At 42.5% G+C, this 21,358-nt stretch overlaps 1 protein-coding gene across 1 annotated transcript in view; it reads right to left on the reverse strand.

Annotated features, from left to right (window-relative positions):
* LOC112225026 (collagen alpha-2(IV) chain) overlaps positions 1–21,358 on the reverse strand; it is a 111,186-nt gene that overhangs the window by 89,350 nt on the left and 478 nt on the right. Inside the window, exons 2-3 of the mRNA XM_042306328.1 lie at positions 21,180–21,316; positions 21,032–21,083 (exon numbers count right to left, since the gene is read on the reverse strand). Of these exons, the coding sequence (XP_042162262.1) occupies positions 21,032–21,083; positions 21,180–21,247 (120 nt within the window). The 5' untranslated portion in view covers positions 21,248–21,316. The remainder of the gene's footprint in view (positions 1–21,031; positions 21,084–21,179; positions 21,317–21,358) is intronic.

Here is a 21,358-nt window from a genome sequence, read left to right on the forward strand (position 1 = left end):
ATGAACCTTAAGAGCTGAGGGAGAACCATTTAAAAACCTTAATTTTTTTCAGTGTGTGCTCAAAGTATGTGTGTGTGAGTCTGACCATTATGAAGGTTGTCACACAAGACTGAGGTTGAATATGAGGCATGAAGAGAAACGGGTATCCATGGCATCAGATACCCTGGAAATCTCACACCCATCTCTCTCTACTGTTCGGAGAATAAAAGCCCCACTCCCATCCATTCCCTTTATGGTCTAACACACAGTCACATGCTATGCATCTGCAGAATATGAACCTCTCACGCTACACAACACATCAAAGACATGAATACATAATGTACAGTGACATAAATATATAAATGAATCCACAATGCATGCCTGTGTTAAGGTCCAACAGGAGTTTTCTTACTGGTTTAGATCAGACATGTGTTTCCAACAGGATCTGCCTTTCACACATCTTGTCGTATATTACTGAGGTTTTTCTCAGAAATGTCTAAGTTAACAACATCTGTAGCTACAGGACTATGTCACTAGCTCACTAATCTAACACCCTGTACTAAACACCATGAAATGAACCATGGTCCAGTTCCATTTCGGCCCCTGACCCCTTCTCTTAATGCTCAACTCCGTCTTTTTTCCCCAAATCCGTTTTGGACCACTGACTGTCCAAACAGCAAGTTACAAGTGACCAAATCAGATGTGTGTGTGTGGTCAGACAGCAGTCATTTACTGACAACGGTACGCTAGTTGTCATAGTAATGATGGGTGTGTGTGCAGTGGTGTAGGCTGATTGGTGGTGGTGCTTGTGCTTCCTATCACTCAACATGATCCAACTTTAAAAAATATATAATATTTGGCTAGCCACAGCAGTGAACTAGCTAGCTAGGTAGCTGTTTGGCATTCTATCACATTCACTCATTTGATTGTAAACAATTAACAAGCTAATTAGCTACCACATGTTCTTGTCAAACTGTCAACAGAGTAGCAAGCAAGCAACAAGATATAATGAATAAGAGTCTAAAAAACCCTTAAGGGCAAACAAATCAGATTTGACCGTTCAGATACAAGTCACATGGCCAGGAATTAGATTTATATCTGATTTCAAAACACCTATGAAGGTTGTTTGAAATGTGGCTTGAAATATCTGATTCCATGTGCTTTTTGGCTATTCAGACTGCAGGAAAAATAACAGATTTGAAATAAGATGTGCAAATAAATAGGATTTTAATTACTTTAAACTGTCAATGTGGCTTTAGAGCCCTACCCTTTTTGCTGTTCACAGATCGGAAAGTAGTTGTTCGGTGAAATAAATATACCAGAAGAGTTCATCATATTCTTAACACCTAACAGTTCCCATCAGATTGAAAACAATTTAAGGCATTGGAGCTTTGGGAAGATGCATGAGGTGAAAATGGAATCAGGCCCCAAAGACCACCCAGTTGGCATCCCCCACATTTCCCATTCCTTTTTAGGAGATCCACTTTAGTTCATCTATCAGGTTGCTGTTCACATCATTTGTGATCAGGATATTTTTTCTCCATAGATGCTCCAAATCTAACTTCTCCAAGGATTAGGCAGACATGACCCACACTCACACACATGTAACCACTAATGTATGCACACTGTACACACTGTACACACACATGGAAATAAATAGCTCAGCTAAGTAAATAATCTTCTAGCCACTTAAAGGTAACCACAGGTGTCCCATTGGCTTTAGATCTCCCTTCCATCACCCCCTTTCTCCTTCCCGCACTCTGTCTCATTCTCTCTCTCACTCTCCTTCACTTGCTCCCTTCTCTCACCAATGATCTACTTCAGCAGTTTTTATCACTAATCTGTGGCTGGCACAGTTGGGGTGTTTTTGGTGGTGATTGCATGTGTGTGTCCCAACATACTGTATGCCCTTTGCATGCACAGTTGATAGGCATTCCTTATGGTAAAACTACAAGTAGAGTTGAGGGAGCGTGTGGAGGCACCCCTGTTTGACGGGACTGACCCAGATAAAACTAACCGAATTGGGCTGGAGATGGAGGGATGAAGAAGAAGGTATGAGCGGAGGGATTAGATGGGTAATAAAAGGAAAGGAAAGAGGCAGGACAATAAACCACTCTATCAAACCAAACTAGATTTATTGACTAACGGATAAAGACTCTTAATTGACAGAGTACAAAAAGTCAATTCAAAAATGACTTCACTACAATTCAAATGAGAAATGTCTCATGAGCATCCTCAATAGGTCAACAGCTTTTCTAGAGGTAGTGTTATGCTATGGGGAAGGTCACCCAGCTACCACATTTGGTTCCTTGGAAGTTGAGGGAACATACCTTTTTGGTTTCCCATTGGTTCTGGGAAGGAAGCCAAGTTTTCTGACTGGTAAAATTGAAAGTTTATTTAACGCTCTGAGAAAGAAAATGATAGGTTATGGAAAGGTTTTTTAATACCTTCCTTTTCAAAGGATACCCCATTTCACAGGAAACAAGCACTCATTAAGATCAGGTGTGACCAATTAGTTGGCCACACCTGAACACACTTAGAGAGAAAAGTGAGTTGTATTGATGCTGAGAACGGAATGTATATTTTAACTAACATTCTTTAAAAAAACTTAAACTTTAAAAAAATGTAATACCCCTTTTTCTACCTATTTTTGTGGTAGTTACAGTCTTGTCCCATCGTTGTAACTGTCGTACAAACTCGGGAGAGGCAAAGGTTGAGACCCTCGTATCCTCCGAAACACAACCCAGCCAAGCTTGACACAATGCCCGCTTAACCCGGAAGCCAGCCGCACCAATGTGTCCGAGGAAAGACCTGGCGACTATTTCAGCGTGCATTGTGCCCGACAGGAGTCGCTAGTGCGCGAAGGGACAAGAACATGCCTCCTGGCCAAACCCTCCCCTGACCCAGATGACTCTGGGCCAATTGTGTGCCGCCCCATAGGTCTCCCGGTCATGGCCAGTTGCAACAGAGCCTGGACTCGAACCATGATCTTTGGTCTAAGTTACTGAGATCAGTGCCTTAGACCACTGCACCACATGGGAAGCCTAAAGTTCTTCAAACTATTTGAGAACATGACTCTAAATAGAAACATGAGAAAATCTGTAGGAAATGTTATTCTGAAGTACTGAAATTTCTACAGAAAAAAAGTTGTTGCTTAACGTTCTCTCAGCCAGTCGGAGAACGTTCCTAGAACGTTACCAAAATTTAAATTAAACATAACTATGTTTGAAATTTTAGAAAACGATCTGTTAAAGTAAGGAAATACCCCCCCCCAAAAAAAGAAATATAATTTTGTCAATTCCTTAAATGTCAAGAAACTATTCCCAGAAAGTTGTGGGAAGGTTGTATGCAAAATAACCATAGGACAACCACGCTCTGACCAAGCTCTAAGAAACATATGCTTCTCAGAACATTATGTTCTAGCTGGGTAGTGTTAGGACATAGACGAACACACAATCCAGGATACACTTCCTCACCACATCCCCAGGTGGCAGCAACCTGGTCTTGGTTCTGAGGCAAAGCTTGATAAGCACATCAGATGCTGCCAATTAGGGTTATAGTCAGTCAGAGTCTATTTTTGAGACTCGAGTTTGGGCATGCCTTTGGAATTTTTCCATTTTGTACATATTTATGTTTCGTCACCATCTGAACAAATAATAATCCTCTTGGACTGGCCGACCATGAGGTCAAGACGGTGCTGGCCTTGAAGACGGCGCTGGCCCCGAACTATGATTTCTCACATAAACATTCTTTACGTCACAGTCCATGTAACTTGGCCTAGGACCCCTAGACAAAGCGAATGCAACAATATCCATAGGCTAGTTATTGGGCTCATAACAGCAATGAGTGATATAAAAACCAATACAAAAAGGAAAACAGCCAAGTCCGCCACAGAATTTCCTGACTCTGTCAATCTGTCCAGCCTCACTGTCTCATAAAGCGATCACCAAACAATGTCCTATTTTATGGAAAGCACCACAGCCGATGAAACAATGCTTAACTAAACAGAACACACATAATCACACAGACACACTCACACAGAGAGAGTACAACATTCCCTCAGCTTTGACTTTATGCCTTAATGGGAATTGTGCAAATGTGTGAGGCCTGGTATGTGCATGCACTTGTGTGTGGAATGAAGTTATACTGATCCAGGAACAGACTTTGCCCAGAGAGGGTCAGGGAGGATGGGAGGGTTACTGGGGTGAGGGCGGCACCGCTCAAATATGAGTGGGACCTCATTTAAGACCGCATGCTACATACATACACACACACACACACACACACACACACACACACACACACACACACACACACACACACACACACACACACACACACACACACACACACACACTGCAGCTCAAACAGTGACCTAGGAGCCCCATTCCATTCCTCCACACATGGGCTTCTCATCTGAGGCTCCTAGCTGCTTCCTGATAACCAGTACAATGGCTACTTCCCCTAATTGTTACTGCAGGGTACTCTTTATATCACACACATTATTTTGGCAGAGGATGTGGCGGCCATTTTCCTGGCCTTATCGCCACTAGACATCTCCCCCTCCTCGCACCGGACACAGGCCTTCCTCCCCCATTAAAGGGTAAGAAGCATGCGTTTTTACTCAGCAATGTAACAACAGTGTGGTCAAAGACTTAGATAACCAGATAACCAGATCGTTACTACAAGTAAGAACATAGCTATGTTTTGGGGTTATTACATATTTATTAACTGATTTCTGGATATCTTCTAAACTACCCATAATGCACTACTCCTCAACGTCATACGGATAATCTACTCTGTGCTACCTACCCTTTAACAGAGCACTTAGGTGGGTCACTCACGTCTATGCCTGTCAACTCTTCGGGTGACCCATAAACACATATGCGCATGGACTGTATGTCCGCACAGGCGCAAGCATGTACAAATATGATTGCATGGATGCTCACACACATACATACACTAGGGCATTCACACGCCTACAAACATTTCCCCTAGCATTCAATAAGGAGGACTTCCCACACATAAACAAAAATGGTCTTCTTACAATGCAATACATTTCTCCATTGACACAGGATATGGAATGCTGGACCTGAGTACTACTTTACAACTACAGTCTGCCTTCATTATATTACAGAAAAACTTGATCGACTTGAAATTAGTATTGAATGCAGGTGAAACTAAGTACTGTATATGTTGTTCTCCAGAGTACATAAAAATAACTCTGATTTAAGCATATGTACTTTGGAGGGTGTCTATATTGACTGTGTCCCTGCTTATAAGAATCTGGGCATCTGGATAGATGAAAACCTGTCTTTTAAAAAGCATATTGACGAGTTATTTAAGAAGCTGATAATAAAAATGCTCTTCTTCTATAGAAATAGGTCCTGCCACTCGATAAACAGTAGAAAGCAGATTATTCAGTCGATGTTCCTATCGGTCCTAGACTATGGCGACATCATCTACATGAACGCAGCGGCTACTTCATTAAAGCCGTTAGATGCAGTTTGTCATAGCACACTGTGCTTCATTACGGGCGACAGGTTCAGCATTCATCACTGCATTCTCTACCAGAAAGTTGGTTGGCCCTCTGTGATGTCATCACTGCATTCTCTACCAGAAAGTTGGTTGGCCCTCTGTGATGTTATCACTACATTCTCTACCAGAAAGTTGGTTGGCCCTCTGTGATATTATCACTACATTCTCTACCAGAAAGTTGGTTGGCCCTCTGTGATGTTATCACTACATTCTCTACCAGAAAGTTGGTTGGCCCTCTGTGATGTTATCACTACATTCTCTACCAGAAAGTTGGTTGGCCCTCTGTGATGTCATCACTACATTCTCTACCAGAAAGTTGCCCTCTGTGATGTTATCACTACATTCTCCCTCTGTGATGTTATCACTACATTCTCTACCAGAAAGTTGGTTGGCCCTCTGTGATGTTATCACTACATTCTCTACCAGAAAGTTGGTTGGCCCTCTGTGATGTCATCACTGCATTCTCTACCAGAAAGTTGGTTGGCCCTCTGTGATGTCATCACTACATTCTCTACCAGAAAGTTGGTTGTCCCTCTGTGATGTCATCACTGAATTCTCTACCAGAAAGTTGGTTGGCCCTCTGTGATGTGACGTAGGTTGATACATTGCTATGTTTTCATTTATAAAGCCCTTTTACAAAAAAGTCCCACTGCACCTAACCTAACATCATTACTAAACTTTAGACATACGAGTTACCACACCCGTTCTCAGGGATGGCTAACTCTGGAAATGTATTTTGTCTCTACCAAGTTAGGTAAATCATCTTTTCGTTTTTTGAAAACTTATTTGTGGAAAAAAAAATATATATATATATTTTTTCACCTTTATTTAACCAGGTAGGCTAGTTGAGAACAAGTTCTCATTTACAACTGCGACCTGGCCAAGATAAAGCAAAGCAGTGCAACACAAAGTTAGTTACACATGGAATAAACAAGTCAATAATACAATAGAAAAAGTCTATACACAGTGTGTGCAAATGAGGTAGGATAAGGGAGGTAAGACAATAAATAGGCCATAGTGGCAAAATAATTACAATATAGCAATTAAACACAGGAGTGAAAGATGTGCAGAAGATGAAGGTGCAAGTAGAGATACTGGGGTACAAAGGAGCAAAATAAATAAATAACAGTATGGGGATGAGGTAGTTGGATGGGCTATTTACAGATGGGCTATGTACAGGTGCAGTGATCTGTGAGCTGCTCTGACAGCTGGTGCGTAGAGTGTTGGAGGCTATTTTGTAAATGACATCGCCGAAGTCAAGGATCGGTAGGATAATCCGTTTTATGAGGGTATGTTTGGCAGCATGAGTGAAGGATGCTTTGTTGCGAAATAGGAAGCCGATTCTAGATGTAATTTTGGATTGGAGATGCTTAATGTGAGTCTGGAAGGAGAGTTTACAGTATAACCAGACACCTAGGTATTTGAAGTTGTCCACATATTCTAAGTCAGAACTGTCCAGAGTAGTGATGCTGGACGGGCAGGCAGGTGTGGTCAACGATTGGTTGAAGAGCATGCATTTAGTTTTACTTGCATTTAAGAACAGTTGGAGGCCACGGAAGGAGAGTTGAATGGCATTGAAGCTCGTCTGGAGGTTAGTTAATACAGTGTCCAAAGAAGGGCCAGAAGTATACAGAATGGTGTCGTCTGCGTAGAGGTGGATCAGAGGATTACGAGCAGCAAGGGCGACATCACTGATTTATACAGAGAAGAGAGTCGGCCCGAGAATTGATCCCTGTGGTACTCCCATAGAGACTGCCAGAGGTCCGGACAACAGGCACTCCGATTTGACACACTGAACTCTGTCTGAGAAGTAGTTGGTGAACCAGGCGAGGCAGTCATTTGAGAAACCAAGGATGTTGAGTCTGCCGATAAGAATATGGTGATTGACAGAGTTGAAAGTCTTGGCCAGGTCGATGAATACAGCTGAATAGTATTGTCTCGATTCGATGGCGGTTATGATATCGTTTAGGATCTTGAGCGTGGCTGAGGTACACCCATGACCAGCTCGGAAACCAGATTGCATAGCAGAGAAGGTACGGTGGGATTTGAAATGGTCGGTGATCTGTTTGTTAACTTGGCTTTCGAAGACCTTAGAAAGGCAGGGTAGGATAGATATAGGTCTGTAGCAGTTTGGGTCTAGAGTGTCTCCCCCTTTGAAGAGGGGGATGACCGCAGCAGCTTTCCAATTTTTGGGGATCTCAGACGATACGAAAGAGAGGTTGAACAGGCTAGTAATAGGGGTTGCAACAATTTTGGCGGATCATTTTAGAAAGAGAGGGTCCAGATTGTCTAGCCCGGCTGATTTGTAGGGGTCCAGATTTTTTTATTTCAGAACATCAGCTATCTGGATTTGGGTGAAGGAGAAATGGGGGAGGCTTGGGCAAGTTGATATGGGGGGTGCAGGGCTGTTGACTGGGGTAGGGGTAGCTAGGTGGAAAGCATGGCCAGCCATAGAGAAATGCTTATTGAAATGTTCAGGTATTGTGGATTTATCGGTGGTGACAGTGTTTCCCAGCCACAGTGCAGTGGGCAGCTGGGAGGAGGTGCTCTTATTCTCCATGAACTTTACAGTGTCCCAGAACTTTCTGGAGTTTGTGCTACAGGATGCAAATTTCTGTTTGAGAAAGCTAGCCTTTGCTTTCCTAACTACCTGTGTATATTGGTTCCTAACTTCCCTGAAAAGTTGCATATCGCGGGGCTATTCAATACTAATGCAGAACGCCACAAGATGTTTTTGTGCTGATCAAAGGCAGTCAGGTCTGGAGTGAATCGAGGGCAGTCTGGTCTGGAGTGAATCAAGGGCAGTCAGGTCTGGAGTGAATCAAGGGCAGTCAGGTCTGGAGTGAATCAAGGGCAGTCAGGTCTGGAGTGAATCAAGGGCAGTCAGGTCTAGAGTGAATCAAGGGCAGTCAGGTCTGGAGTGAATCAAGGGCAGTCAGGTCTGGAGTGAATCAAGGGCAGTCAGGTCTGGAGTCAATCTTCAAAATGTTTTGGAATGTGATGTTTTGGTTATTTTAGGCCAATTCAATACGCTGATTAAGGACCTTTTTACTAATGAATGTCTTTATTTTATGACCGTGTTTTTCTTTCTGTTTGCATTTTGTATTTTTGTTTTGGGTTGTGTATTTTCTGTCATTTATGTAATTCAGGGATCATCTGTAAAAGAGACCTTGGTCTCAGTATGACTCCCTGATAAAATAAAATAACCCAGCAGTCACAGCAGGCCAGACTCATCCTGGTCACTACCACGATCCTCTACTACATGGCCTAGTGGTCACTGTACCTCTTCTTTTGTTACTAGAATACTGCTTTAGGTCAGTTACTATTTTCCTCCTCGAGGACAACTGTTGATTTTGCAGCAGGAGTATTCACATACTACAAGCAGCACTAATTATTAATTGTTATGTAGTTAAGAAGCCAATAATCACTAGAGCAGACTGTTTGCCAAGTTAAAGATTCTACACCCAGAAATATCCTGTTCCTCCACCCACAGAACCCCTGATCAAACACGCTTCCCATCAACTCAGGCAACTGCTTCCCGCCAATATGAGACACATCTGTAAATGTATTCTCCAAATGGAGAATCACAAGACATTCCAAGGGTCCTACTTTGAATATCCTGTTAACATTACTGCCTCCAAACCTTTGCTTCCCTTTGCCGGTAGGTCAAATATAAAACCCCAGTGTGTGTGTGTGTGTGTGTGTGTGTGTGTGTGTGTGTGTGTGTGTGTGTGTGTGTGTGTGTGTGTGTGTGTGTGTGTGTGTGCATTTTCCCTCAACACATTAACCCCAAAAAAGTATGGCATTTCCATGGAGACCAAACAACAGGAAATCATAATGAAATATGATATCCCATTGCATTGTGGTCCATATCCCTGAGGCCTTGGCTTCTGGCACAGAAGGGTCAAACAGTCAAGACTAATGCACATGACCTTGCTCATGTACATAAGGGACTATAGCTCTCCTTATTACCACACCATATCTCAATTAGTGAGATAGAGAGCAGCCTTCTTCCCTATGCAGTCCCACATCTGTTTGGCTACAGAGGAACATAAATATAATGGTAATAGATGATTAAATCTCAGGAGGAGGCATTGGGGTAAAGCTGGGGGATTTCCGAATATACTAGAATATCGAGAGTGCAGCTGCTGTGACTCCTGGGAAAGAGTTGTACTGTAAGGGGAAAACATTGGTCAGGGAGATCAGATGGGAATGAGATACTAAACAGATGACATGCTATAGGACGTTCTATGGTCAGTTAATGTGTCTAAGCATCTAATCCCTCTGTGCTGAATGACTACCGCCCTGTCGCCTTGGCATCCTTAGTAATGAAATGCCTTGAGAAAATTGTGAAAAGTCATATTCTCAGCGTCACCCAGAAGCTCCTCGACTCATTTCAGTTTGCCTGTCAGCCCAGTAGAGGAGTTGATGATGCCATTCTTACTCTCGTCAACATGGTCTACAGAGGGTGCCAAATCCCATGTCAGGGTTTTGTTTGTTGACTTTTATTCTGCCTTCAACACAATCCAGCCTTACATTCTGGCACAGAGACTCATTCGGGACTTCTCCTAAGATGTGGGGCTGGTTTTGTGTCTGTTGGACTTTCTGAGCCAACGGTCACATCGGGTCAAAATAGGTCCCCACGTGTCGGACATATGCAACACCAACACAGGCTCTCCTCAGGGAAGTGTTTTGTCCCCACTCCTGTACATCTTGTACACTAACAGTTGTACTAGTTCCCATCCTGACAGACACCTTGTTAAGTTCGCTGATGACACTGCCTTGATCAGCCTGTTGCATGATGACGAGGAACACCATGGCCTGCTCCTTTTTAATTTGTTTTATTTATTTCACCTTTATTTCACCAGGTAGGCTAGTTGAGAACAAGTTCTCATTTACAACTGCGACCTGGCCAAGATAAAGCAAAGCAGTAAATTACTTTGACTTTGTAAATTACTTTGTAGAGTGATGTGATGAATCACACTTGGTCCTCAATACCAATAAGACGAAAGAGATGTGCACAGACTTCAGGAAGCATACAACACCTACCTCTGCAACATCTATAAGAGGTCAGAACATAGAGATTGTAGAGGAATAAAAATATATGGGTGTCCTCTTGGACAATATGCTTCAGAGGAGTAAATGCACAGACCTGATCTAAAGAAAAGAGTCAGAGACTGTACTTTCTCAAAAAGCTGGGATCTTTTAATGTTAATTGTACTATACTGACTCTGTCTTACAAATCTTTCATTGAGAGTATTTTGACTTGTTGTATTGTTTGTTGGTTTGGCAATGCCACTGTCAGCCAGAGAAATATGGTGAGGATTATCACCACAGCAAGCAAGGTACTTGGAGTCAAACAGACAGGCCTGAATGAGATATTTAAGGTCAAGGCCCTCTGCAAGGCTCACAAAATCATTTTAGACCCAAGCCACCCCCTGTATCCGGATATTCAACTACTCTCCTCTGGGCGCAGGTATAGGGAACCACTCGGCATTTCAAGAACTTTGAACATTTCTTCAAATGCAATCGCAAAAACCATCAAGCTCTATGATGAAACTGGCTCTCATGAGGACGCCACATGAATGGAAGACCCAGAGTTACCTCTGCTGCAGAGGATAAGTTCGTTAGCGTTATCAGCCTCAGAAATTGCAGCCCAAATAAATAATTCACTGAGTTCAAGTAACAGAAACATCTCAACAGCAACTGTTTAGAGGATAATGCGTGAATGAGGCCTTCATGGTCGAATTGCTGCAAAGAAACCACTACTAAAAGGACACCTAAAAGAAGAAGAGACTTGCTTGGGCCAAGAAACACGAGCAATGGACATTAGACTGGTGGAAATTTGTCCGTCGGTCTCAAATCCAAATTTGAGATTTTTGGGTCCAACCACCATGTCTTTGTAAGACGGGTGTGGGTGAACGGATGATCTCCGCATGTGTGTTTCCCACCGTAAATCATGAAGGAGGAGGTGTTATGGTGTGGGGGTGCTTTTCTGGTGACACTGTCTGTGATTTTTTTTGAATTCAAGGGGTTATTAACCGTTATGGCTACCACAGCATTTTGCAGCGATACACCATCCCATCTGGTTTGGGCTTAGTGGGACTATCATTTGTTTTTCAACTGGACAATGACCCAACACACCTCCAGGCTGTGTAAGGGCTCTACGACCAAGAAGGAGAGTGATGGAGTGCTGCATTAGATGATGTGACTTCCACAATCCCCCGACCTCAACCAAATTGTGATGATTTGGGATGAGTCGAACCGCAGAGTGAAGGAAAAGCAACCAACAAGTGCTCAGCATATGTGGGAACTCCTTCAAAACTTTTGGAAAAGTATTCCAGGTGAAGCTGGTTGAGAGAATGCCAAGAGTGTGCAAAAGTATCATCAAGGCTGTTGAAGAATCTCAAATATAAAACATATTTGGATTTGATAAACACTTTTTTTGTTTGCTACATGATTCCATGTGTGTTATTTCATAGTTTTCATGTCTTCACTATTACTCTACAATGTAGAAAAGAGCAACAAAAAAAACTTGAATGAGTAGGTGTTCTAAAACTTTTGACCAGTAGTGTATTTATATGATATCATCTACTTTGGCAAGGAATTAATAAATATGATTTTGATATGTATAACATGTATGCTATGTAAAAAGCTTAATAATATTCACCTGACTTAAAATTCTAAAAGGGCACAGTAGCCACATTGACATTCACTGAATTTGAAAAAGTTCCATTGCTGAACTGAACACAGGGTAGTCTTGGATGCTGCCTGACCAAAAATAGCCTGTGTTCTGTCCTTGTATCACTGGTATCAGAGGTTTGGCCAGAAGCAGCACAATACACAGAGGGCCTGAGCCATGTCACATGCTTTTCATCAGGCAAAATCTGATAAGAGACTAGGACAACAAGCCTCTTTATCTGACCCAGAAAATCACTTTATGATATTCAATATCTTATTGTAGATCAGAACCCTCAGACCTCCTGACCATATCTGGCACAAACATTACTGATCAGGGGCAAACAGTCACTCAGTATCTGGATAATATGTGTGAAATGTTTGATAATATATGTGATATCAACAGATTGGTATTTTCTGGGTGACCTCAAGATTGACTGGCTTTCCTCAAGTTGCCTACTCAAGAAAAAGCTTCAAACTTACAGTGCCTGCAACCTGGTTCAGGTTATCAGTAAACCTACTAGGGTATTTACAAACAGCACAGGAATGAAACCATCCACATGTGTGGATCACATCTTTACTAATGATGCAGAAATCTGCTCCAAAGCAGTATCCAAATCCATTGGATGCAGCTTTTGACATGATCGATTATAATCTGCTGCTGGAAAAATGTGTTTTGGCTTTACTGTCGAAACAGAACAAAGGGTGTTCTTTAATGGAAGGCTCTCCAACATAATCCAGGCAGAGTCAGGCATTCCCCATGGCAGCTGTCTAGGCCTCTTACTTTTTTCAATCTTTCCTAATGACCTGCCACTGTCTCTAAGTAAAGCCTGGGTGTCTATGTATGCTGATGACTCAACACTATACACGTCAGCTACCACAGTAAATTAAATCACTGCAACACTTAACAAAGAGCTGCAGTCAGTTTTGGAATGGGTGGGAAGAAATAAGTCAGTTCTAAATATTTTTTACATAACTAAACATCTCATTTGGGACAAATCATTCACTAAACCCTAAACCTCAACTAAATCTTGTAATGAATCACATGGAAATTGATTAAGGTGAGGAGTCTAAACTTCTAATAGTAACCCTGGAGTGTAAACTGTCATGATCAAAATATATTGATGCAATGGTAGCTAAGATGGGGAGAGTTGTGTTCATAATAAAGCGCAGCTCTGTCTTCTTAAAAATATTTTTAAGAATATTTTTTGCGTTCCATGCGCCACATTCCAGCTGACGGTGGGAGGGCTGGTTCCCAGTTGGGAACCAAGATCCTCAACAGGTTTTAACAACGCTATTAACAAGGCAGGTCCAACAGGCATTAGTTTTGTTACACCTGGACTACTGTCCAGTTGTGTGGTCAGGTGCCACAAAGATGGACTTAGGAAAAATACAATTGGCCCAGAATAGGGAAGAATGGCTGGCCCTTAAATGTATGTGGAGGGCTAACTTGTATTTGTGAGAAGTATTGACATGTTGAATGCACTGAGCTGTCTGTTTTAAACTACCAGCACACAGCTCAGACACCCATGCATACCCCACAAGACCTGCCACCAGAGGTCTCTTCACAAATCCAGAACAGACTATGGGAGGCGCACAGTACTATACTGAACAAAAATATAATTGCAACATGTAACGTGTTTGTCCCATGTTAAATGAACTGAAATAAAAGATCCCAGAAATGTTCCATAAGCATAAAAAACGTTTTTCTCTCAAATTTTACAGACACATTTGTTTACATCTCTTAGTGAGTATTTATCCTTCGCCAACATAATGCATCCACCTAACAGGTGTGGCATATCAAAAAGCTGATTAAACAGAATGATCCTTACACAGGCACACCTTGTGCTGGGGACAATAAAAGACCACTTTAAAATGTGCAGTTTTGTCACACAACACAATGCCACAGATGTCTCAAGTTTTGAAGGAGAGTACAATTGGCATGCGGACTGCAGGAATGTCCACCAGAGCTGATGCCAGAACATTGAATGTTAATTTCTCTCCCATAAGCTGCCTCCAACGTTGTTTTAGAGAATATTGTGATACGTCCAACTCACAACTGCAGACCACGTGTATGGCGTCGTGTGGGCGAGCGGTTTGCTGATGTCAACGTTTTGAAAAGAGTGCCTCATGGTGGCAGTGGTGGTTATGGTATGGGCAGGCATAAGCTACAGAACACAACGAACACAATTGCATTTTGGAAAATGGCAATTTGAATGCACAGAGATACTTTGAGATACTAATTGTTGTGCCATTCACAAGGTTCTGTACACAATTGCTGGAAGCTGAAAATGTCCAAGTTCTTCCATAGCCTGCCTACTCACCAGACATGTCACCAATTGAGCATGTGTGGGATGCTTTGGATCGACATATATGATGGTGTGTTCCAGTTCCAGACAGTATCCAACAACTTTGCACAGCCATTTAAAAAGGAGTGGGAAAACATTCCATAGGCCATAATCAACAGCCTGATCAACTCTATGGCTGTTTCATTTGAGGACAAAAATGTTGACAGCTGTGCCATACAGGTGTGTATGGTAATTCCCGACTCATGGTGTATGAACTAATACACAAAACAAAGCTTGATTCAACAGTTGTTAATTCTAGCTCATGATCGGTAATAGTTATTACTGAAAACACTAGACAGATATCCTAACTCTCCAAAATGTTGTGTGTGTGTGTGTGTATATACACTGCTCAAAAAAATAAAGGGAACACTTAAACAACACAATGTAACTCCAAGTCAATCACACTTCTGTGAAATCAAACTGTCCACTTAGGAAGCAACACTGATTGACAATAAATGTTACATGCTGTTGTGCAAATGGAATAGACAACAGGTGGAAATTATAGGCAATTAGCAAGACACCCCCAATAAAGGAGTGGTTCTGCAGGTAGTGACCACAGACCACTTCTCAGTTCCTATGCTTCCTGGCTGATGTTTTGGTCACTTTTGAATGCTGGCGGTGCTTTCACTCTAGTGGTAGCATGAGACAACCCACACAAGTGGCTCAGGTAGTGCAGCTCATCCAGGATGGCACATCAATGCGAGCTGTGACAAGAAGGTTTGCTGTGTCTGTCAGCGTAGTGTCCAGAGCATGGAGGCGCTACCAGGAGACAGGCCAGTACATCAGGAGACGTGGAGGAGGCCGTAGGAGGGCAACAACCCAGCAGCAGGACCGCTACCTCCGCCTTTGTGCAAGGAGGAGCAGGAGGAGCACTGCCAGAGCCCTGCAAAATGACCTCCAGCAGGCCACAAATGTGCATGTGTCTGCTCAAACGGTCAGAAACAGACTCCATAAGAGTGGTATGAGGGCCCGACGTCCACAGGTGGGGGTTGTGCTTACAGCCCAACACCGTGCAGGACGTTTGGCATTTGCCAGAGAACACCAAGATTGGCAAATTCACCACTGGCGCCCTGTGCTCTTCACAGATGAAAGCAGGTTCACACTGAGCACATGTGACAGACGTGACAGAGTCTGGGGACGCCGTGGAGAACGTTCTGCTGCCTGCAACATCCTCCAGCATGACCGGTTTGGCGGTGGGTCAGTCATGGTGTGGGGTGGCATTTCTTTGGGGGGCCGCACAGCCCTCCATGTGCTCGCCAGAGGTAGCCGGACTGCCATTAGGTACCGAGATGAGATCCTCAGACCCCTTGTGAGACCATATGCTGGTGCGGTTGGCCATGGGTTCCTCCTAATGCAAGACAATGCTAGACCTCATGTGGCTGGAGTGTGTCAGCAGTTCCTGCAAGAGGAAGGCATTGATGCTATGGACTGGCCCGCCCATTCCCCAGACCTGAATCCAATTGAGCACATCTGGGACATCATGTCTCGCTCCATCCACCAACGTGGCGTTGCACCACAGACTGTCCAGGAGTTGGCGGATGCTTTAGTCCAGGTCTGGGAGGAGATCCCTCAGGAGACCATCCGCCACCTCATCAGGAGCATGCCCAGGCGTTGTAGGGAGGTCATACAGGCATGTGGAGGCCACACACACTACTGAGCCTCATTTTGACTTGTTTTAAGGACATTACATCAAAGTTGGATCAGCCTGTAGTGTGGTTTTCCACTTTAATTTTGAGTGCGACTCCAAATCCAGACCTCCATGGGTTGATAAATTTGATTTCCATTGATCATTTTTGTGTGATTTTGTTGTCAGCACATTCAACTATGTAAAGAAAAAAAGTAGTTAATAAGAATATTTCATTCATTCAGATCTAGGATGTGTTATTTTAGTGTTCCCTTTATTTTTTTGAGCAGTGTATATACAGTACCAGTCAAAAGTTTGGACACACCTACTCATTCAAGGGTTTTCTTTATTTTTACTATTTTCTACATTGTATAATAATAGTGAAGACATCAAAACTATGAAATAACACATATGGAATCATGTAATAACCAAAAAAGTGTAAAACAAATCTAAATATATTTTAGATTTTTCAAAGTAGCCACCCTTTGACTTGATGACAGCGTTGCACATTCTTGGCATTCTCTCAACCTGCTTCACCTGCTATGCTTTTCCAACATAGACCAAATACTTATTTTCCACCATAATTTGCAAATAAATTCATTAAAAATCCTACAATGAGATTTTCTGGATTTTTTTTCTTCTCATTTTGTCTGTCATAGTTGAAGTGTACCTATAATGAAAATTACAGGCCTCTCTCATCTTTTTAAGTGGGAGAACTTGCACTATTGGTGGCTGAGTAAATACTTTTTTGCCACACTGTATATGCTTAGCACTAGATGGCTGCTTTTTCTTCACTCTGTGGTCCAACTCATCCCAAACCATCTCAATTGGGTTGAGGTCGGTGATTGTGGAGGCCAGGTCATCTGATGCAGCACTCCATCACTCTCCTTCTTGGTAAAATAGCTCTTACACAGCCTGGCGATGTTTTGGGTCATTGTCCTGTTGAAAAACAAATTATAGTCCCACTAAGCGCAAACCAGTCTGGATGGCGTATCGCTGCTGAATGCTGTGGTAGCCATGCTGGTTAAGTGTGCCTTGAATTCTAAATAAATCACAGACAGTGTCACCAGCAAAGCACCCCCCCACCATAACACCTCCTCCTCCATGCTTCACGGTGAGAACACACATGCGGAGATCATTCGTTCACAACCTCTGCGTCTCACAAAGACACGGCAGTTAGAACCAAAAATCTCACACTAGGACTCATCAGACCAAAGGACAGATTTCCACCGGTCTAATGTCCATTTGCTCAAGCAAGTCTCTTCTTATTATTGGTGTCCTTTAGTAGTGGTTTCTTTGCAGAAATTTGACCATGAAGGCCTGATTCACACAGTCTCCTCTGATCAGTTGATGTTGAGACGTGTCTGTTACTTGAACTCTGTGAAGCATTTAATTGGGCTGCAATTGCTGAGGCTGGTAAATCTAATGAACTTATCCTCTACAGCAGAGGTAACTCTGGGTCTTCCTTTCCTGTGGCGGTTCTCATGAGAGCCAGTTTCATCATAGCGCTCGATGGTTTTTGCGACTGCACTTGAAGAAACTTTAGTAGTTCTTGACATTTTCCGCATTGACTGACCTTCATCTCTTAAAGTAATGATGGACTGTCTTTTCCCTTTCCTTATTTTAGCTGTTCTTGCCATAATATGGACTTGGTCTTTTACCAAATAGAGTAATCTTCTGTATACCACCCCTACCTTGTCACAACACAACTGGGCTAATAAAAACAACTCTGAAAAAAATAAATAACAATGTGCACATTTTATGGACATTTTAAAAAGTGTGTAATTATTATATTTTTATGAATTTGATATTTAAAATGTTTCTAGTAAGTGACTATCTCAGAAATAGATTAGTGAGTTGTCGTCACTGTGTATTTTTTAAAACATTAAATAAGAACTTATCAACAAAAAATTGCTCTGCCTCAACTATGTTTTTCACCTACTGTACCCATTGACTGTAATGCCATTTGAAAAAAAATGTTTACTTCCTGAAGACCACTACAGTGGACAACATTTTTTTTCGTAACATGTTTTTTCTCTCTCACCCCAAACACTTTGACTTGTGTTACTTAAAAACAAAAGTGCAAATAGCTAACTTTTTTTTTTTTTTTTTTTGGGGGTCTCATGAGGTTATCAAATCTGACTTATCTATGTGGCCTTCTATGGAAATTGTCTTTCTGGGCCGCATTTTGAGCAGTCGAAACCGTGCGTCTAGACTGGAACCTGCCCCTTGGTTCATGCAGGAACCAATGGCATACTCGAGGGGGGCATTCCTGCAAATGGAATGCCTATATGCAGGAATGCCCGCAATTGCGGGCTGCAACTATTACCTAGAAATGCTCGAGTTGAGCTGACACGCCCACTGCCTGTAGAAAGTCTGCATCCATAACCGTAAATGTACATGTGCACACAACTGTCCCCTCGAAACATACAGTGCCTTGCGAAAGTATTCGGCCCCCTTGAACTTTGCGACCTTTTGCCACATTTCAGGCTTCAAACATAAAGGTATAAAACTGTATTTTTTTGTGAAGAATCAACAACAAGTGGGACACAATCATGAAGTGGAACGACATTTATTGGATATTTCAAACTTTTTTAACAAATCAAAAACTGAAAAATTGGGCGTGCAAAATTATTCAGCCCCTTTACTTTCAGTGCAGCAAACTCTCTCCAGAAGTTCAGTGAGGATCTCTGAATGATCCAATGTTGACCTAAATGACTAATGATGATAAATACAATCCACCTGTGTGTAATCAAGTCTCCGTATAAATGCACCTGCACTGTGATAGTCTCAGAGGTCCGTTAAAAGCGCAGAGAGCATCATGAAGAACAAGGAACACACCAGGCAGGTCCGATATACTGTTGTGAAGAAGTTTAAAACCGGATTTGGATACAAAAAGATTTCCCAAGCTTTAAACATCCCAAGGAGCACTGTGCAAGCGATAATATTGAAATGGAAGGAGTATCAGACCACTGCAAATCTACCAAGACCTGGCCGTCCCTCTAAACTTTCAGCTCATACAAGGAGAAGACTGATCAGAGATGCAGCCAAGAGGCCCATGATCACTCTGGATGAACTGCAGAGATCTACAGCTGAGGTGGAAGACTCTGTCCATAGGAAAACAATCAGTCGTATATTGCACAAATCTGGCCTTTATGGAAGAGTGGCAAGAAGAAAGCCATTTCTTAAAGATATCCATAAAAAGTGTTGTTTAAAGTTTGCAACAAGCCACCTGGGAGACACACCAAACATGTGGAAGAAGGTGCTCTGGTCAGATGAAACCAAAATTGAACTTTTTGGCAACAATGCAAAACGTTATGTTTGGCGTAAAAGCAACACAGCTCATCACCCTGAACACCCTATCCCCACTGTCAAACATGGTGGTGGCAGCATCATGGTTTGGGCCTGCTTTTCTTCAGCAGGGACAGGGAAGATGGTTGAAATTGATGGGAAGATGGATGGAGAAAAAACCATTCTGGAAGAAAACCTGATGGAGTCTGCAAAAGACCTGAGACTGGGACGGAGATTTGTCTTCCAACAAGACAATGATCCAAAACATAAAGCAAAATCCACAATAGAATGGTTCAAAAATAAACATATCCAGGTGTTAGAATGGCCAAGTCAAAGTCCAGACCTGAATCCAATCGAGAATCTGTGGAATGAACTGAAAACTGCTGTTCACAAATGCTCTCCATCCAACCTCACTGAGCTCGAGCTGTTTTGCAAGGAGGAATGGGAAAAAATTTCAGTCTCTCGATGTGCAAAACTGATAGAGACATACCCCAAGCGACTTACAGCTGTAATCGCAGCAAAAGGTGGCGCTACAAAGTATTAACTTAAGGGGGCTGAATAATTTTGCACGTCCAATTTTTCAGTTTTTGATTTGTTAAAAAAGTTTGAAATATCCAATAAATGTCGTTCCACTTCATGATTGTGTCCCACTTGTTGTTGATTCTTCACAAAAAAATACAGTTTTATATCTTTATGTTTAAAGGCTGAAATGTGGCAAAAGGTCGCAAAGTTCCAAGGGGGCCGAATACTTTCGCAAGGCACTGTATTTATTAGCTGAATGTGTGCTTGGAACTTGAACCTATGCGCAATCGGCCTACTGTACCCTCTTACAGGCTGACCACACTGTTCGCGTTGCGTGCGCGAGAGTTGCAAAATACATTTTGTTATTCAATTATTGCACCCGCACTGCTCCCGTGTGCCAATGAGTGTCTGCGTTGCCAAGGGATAAAATAGAAATCAGTTCTATTTCTGACGCAGATCGTGCTGCAAGTCCTGCCTCTACCATCTCCTCATTGGTTTATAGAAGCAGGTACCCAGGTGCCATCTCCTCATTGGTTTCACCCACGTGGGTGACTGAAAGACGAACAAGGTCAGTGGTGGTAATGCACCTAATTTATGAAAGTTGCCAACGCAATATAAAGTCAAGAGAAGAAAAGGCCTGGAAGGAGGAGAGAAGACTAGAAATGATTCGGTTGACTGTTTTATGTATGGATTAATTGGCGGAGTAGAGGACCTTGTGCATTTCAGGTAAAATAACAACTCAATGTTTATATCCCAGGACAAATTAGCTAGCAACAGGTCCTCTACTCCGGGTCCTCTACTCTTAATGCTTTTCGACCTGTCACCAAATGAATATAATTGGTTTAGTGTTTGTTCTGATATTTTAACCTGCGTGTCGTGATCGCGTTTGGTATAGGGGTACAAAATAAATGTATGCACGATGGCGCATGCGCGCAGCCGGTTTGGGTTCCGTGTTATGCATATGCTAATAGCGCAATTTAAACCATTCAAATGATAGGTCGACGATTTGTCAACAATACTCCCCTCATGATGAGTTGAAAATAAAACTTACTGCGTCAACTCCTGATGCTAGGATGGCCACGGAAAGACATAGAAACAGAAACCTACAAGAAAGGGGAGAGTATTACAGATTTAATATACACTTTACACGGACAATTGCTTCACATAACCGGGCCCACTGAGCACACAATGTCTCTTACTTCAGGCTCTTCAGTTCAATCCGGTGTCTTGTCTGCATTGTCCCGCTCATCCGAACTTCAAACTTCATTATTACTGGGCCTATCTTCTTCTCCAGGTGCGACTGCCCTAATGCATATCGGGTGGGCCACGAACGAAACTGAGACAAAAAAAATGCAATTTATTTGTTGAACTGGACATT

This window comes from Oncorhynchus tshawytscha, linkage group LG26 (assembly GCF_018296145.1).
Source record: "Oncorhynchus tshawytscha isolate Ot180627B linkage group LG26, Otsh_v2.0, whole genome shotgun sequence".
Classification (NCBI taxonomy): Eukaryota; Metazoa; Chordata; class Actinopteri; order Salmoniformes; family Salmonidae; genus Oncorhynchus; species Oncorhynchus tshawytscha.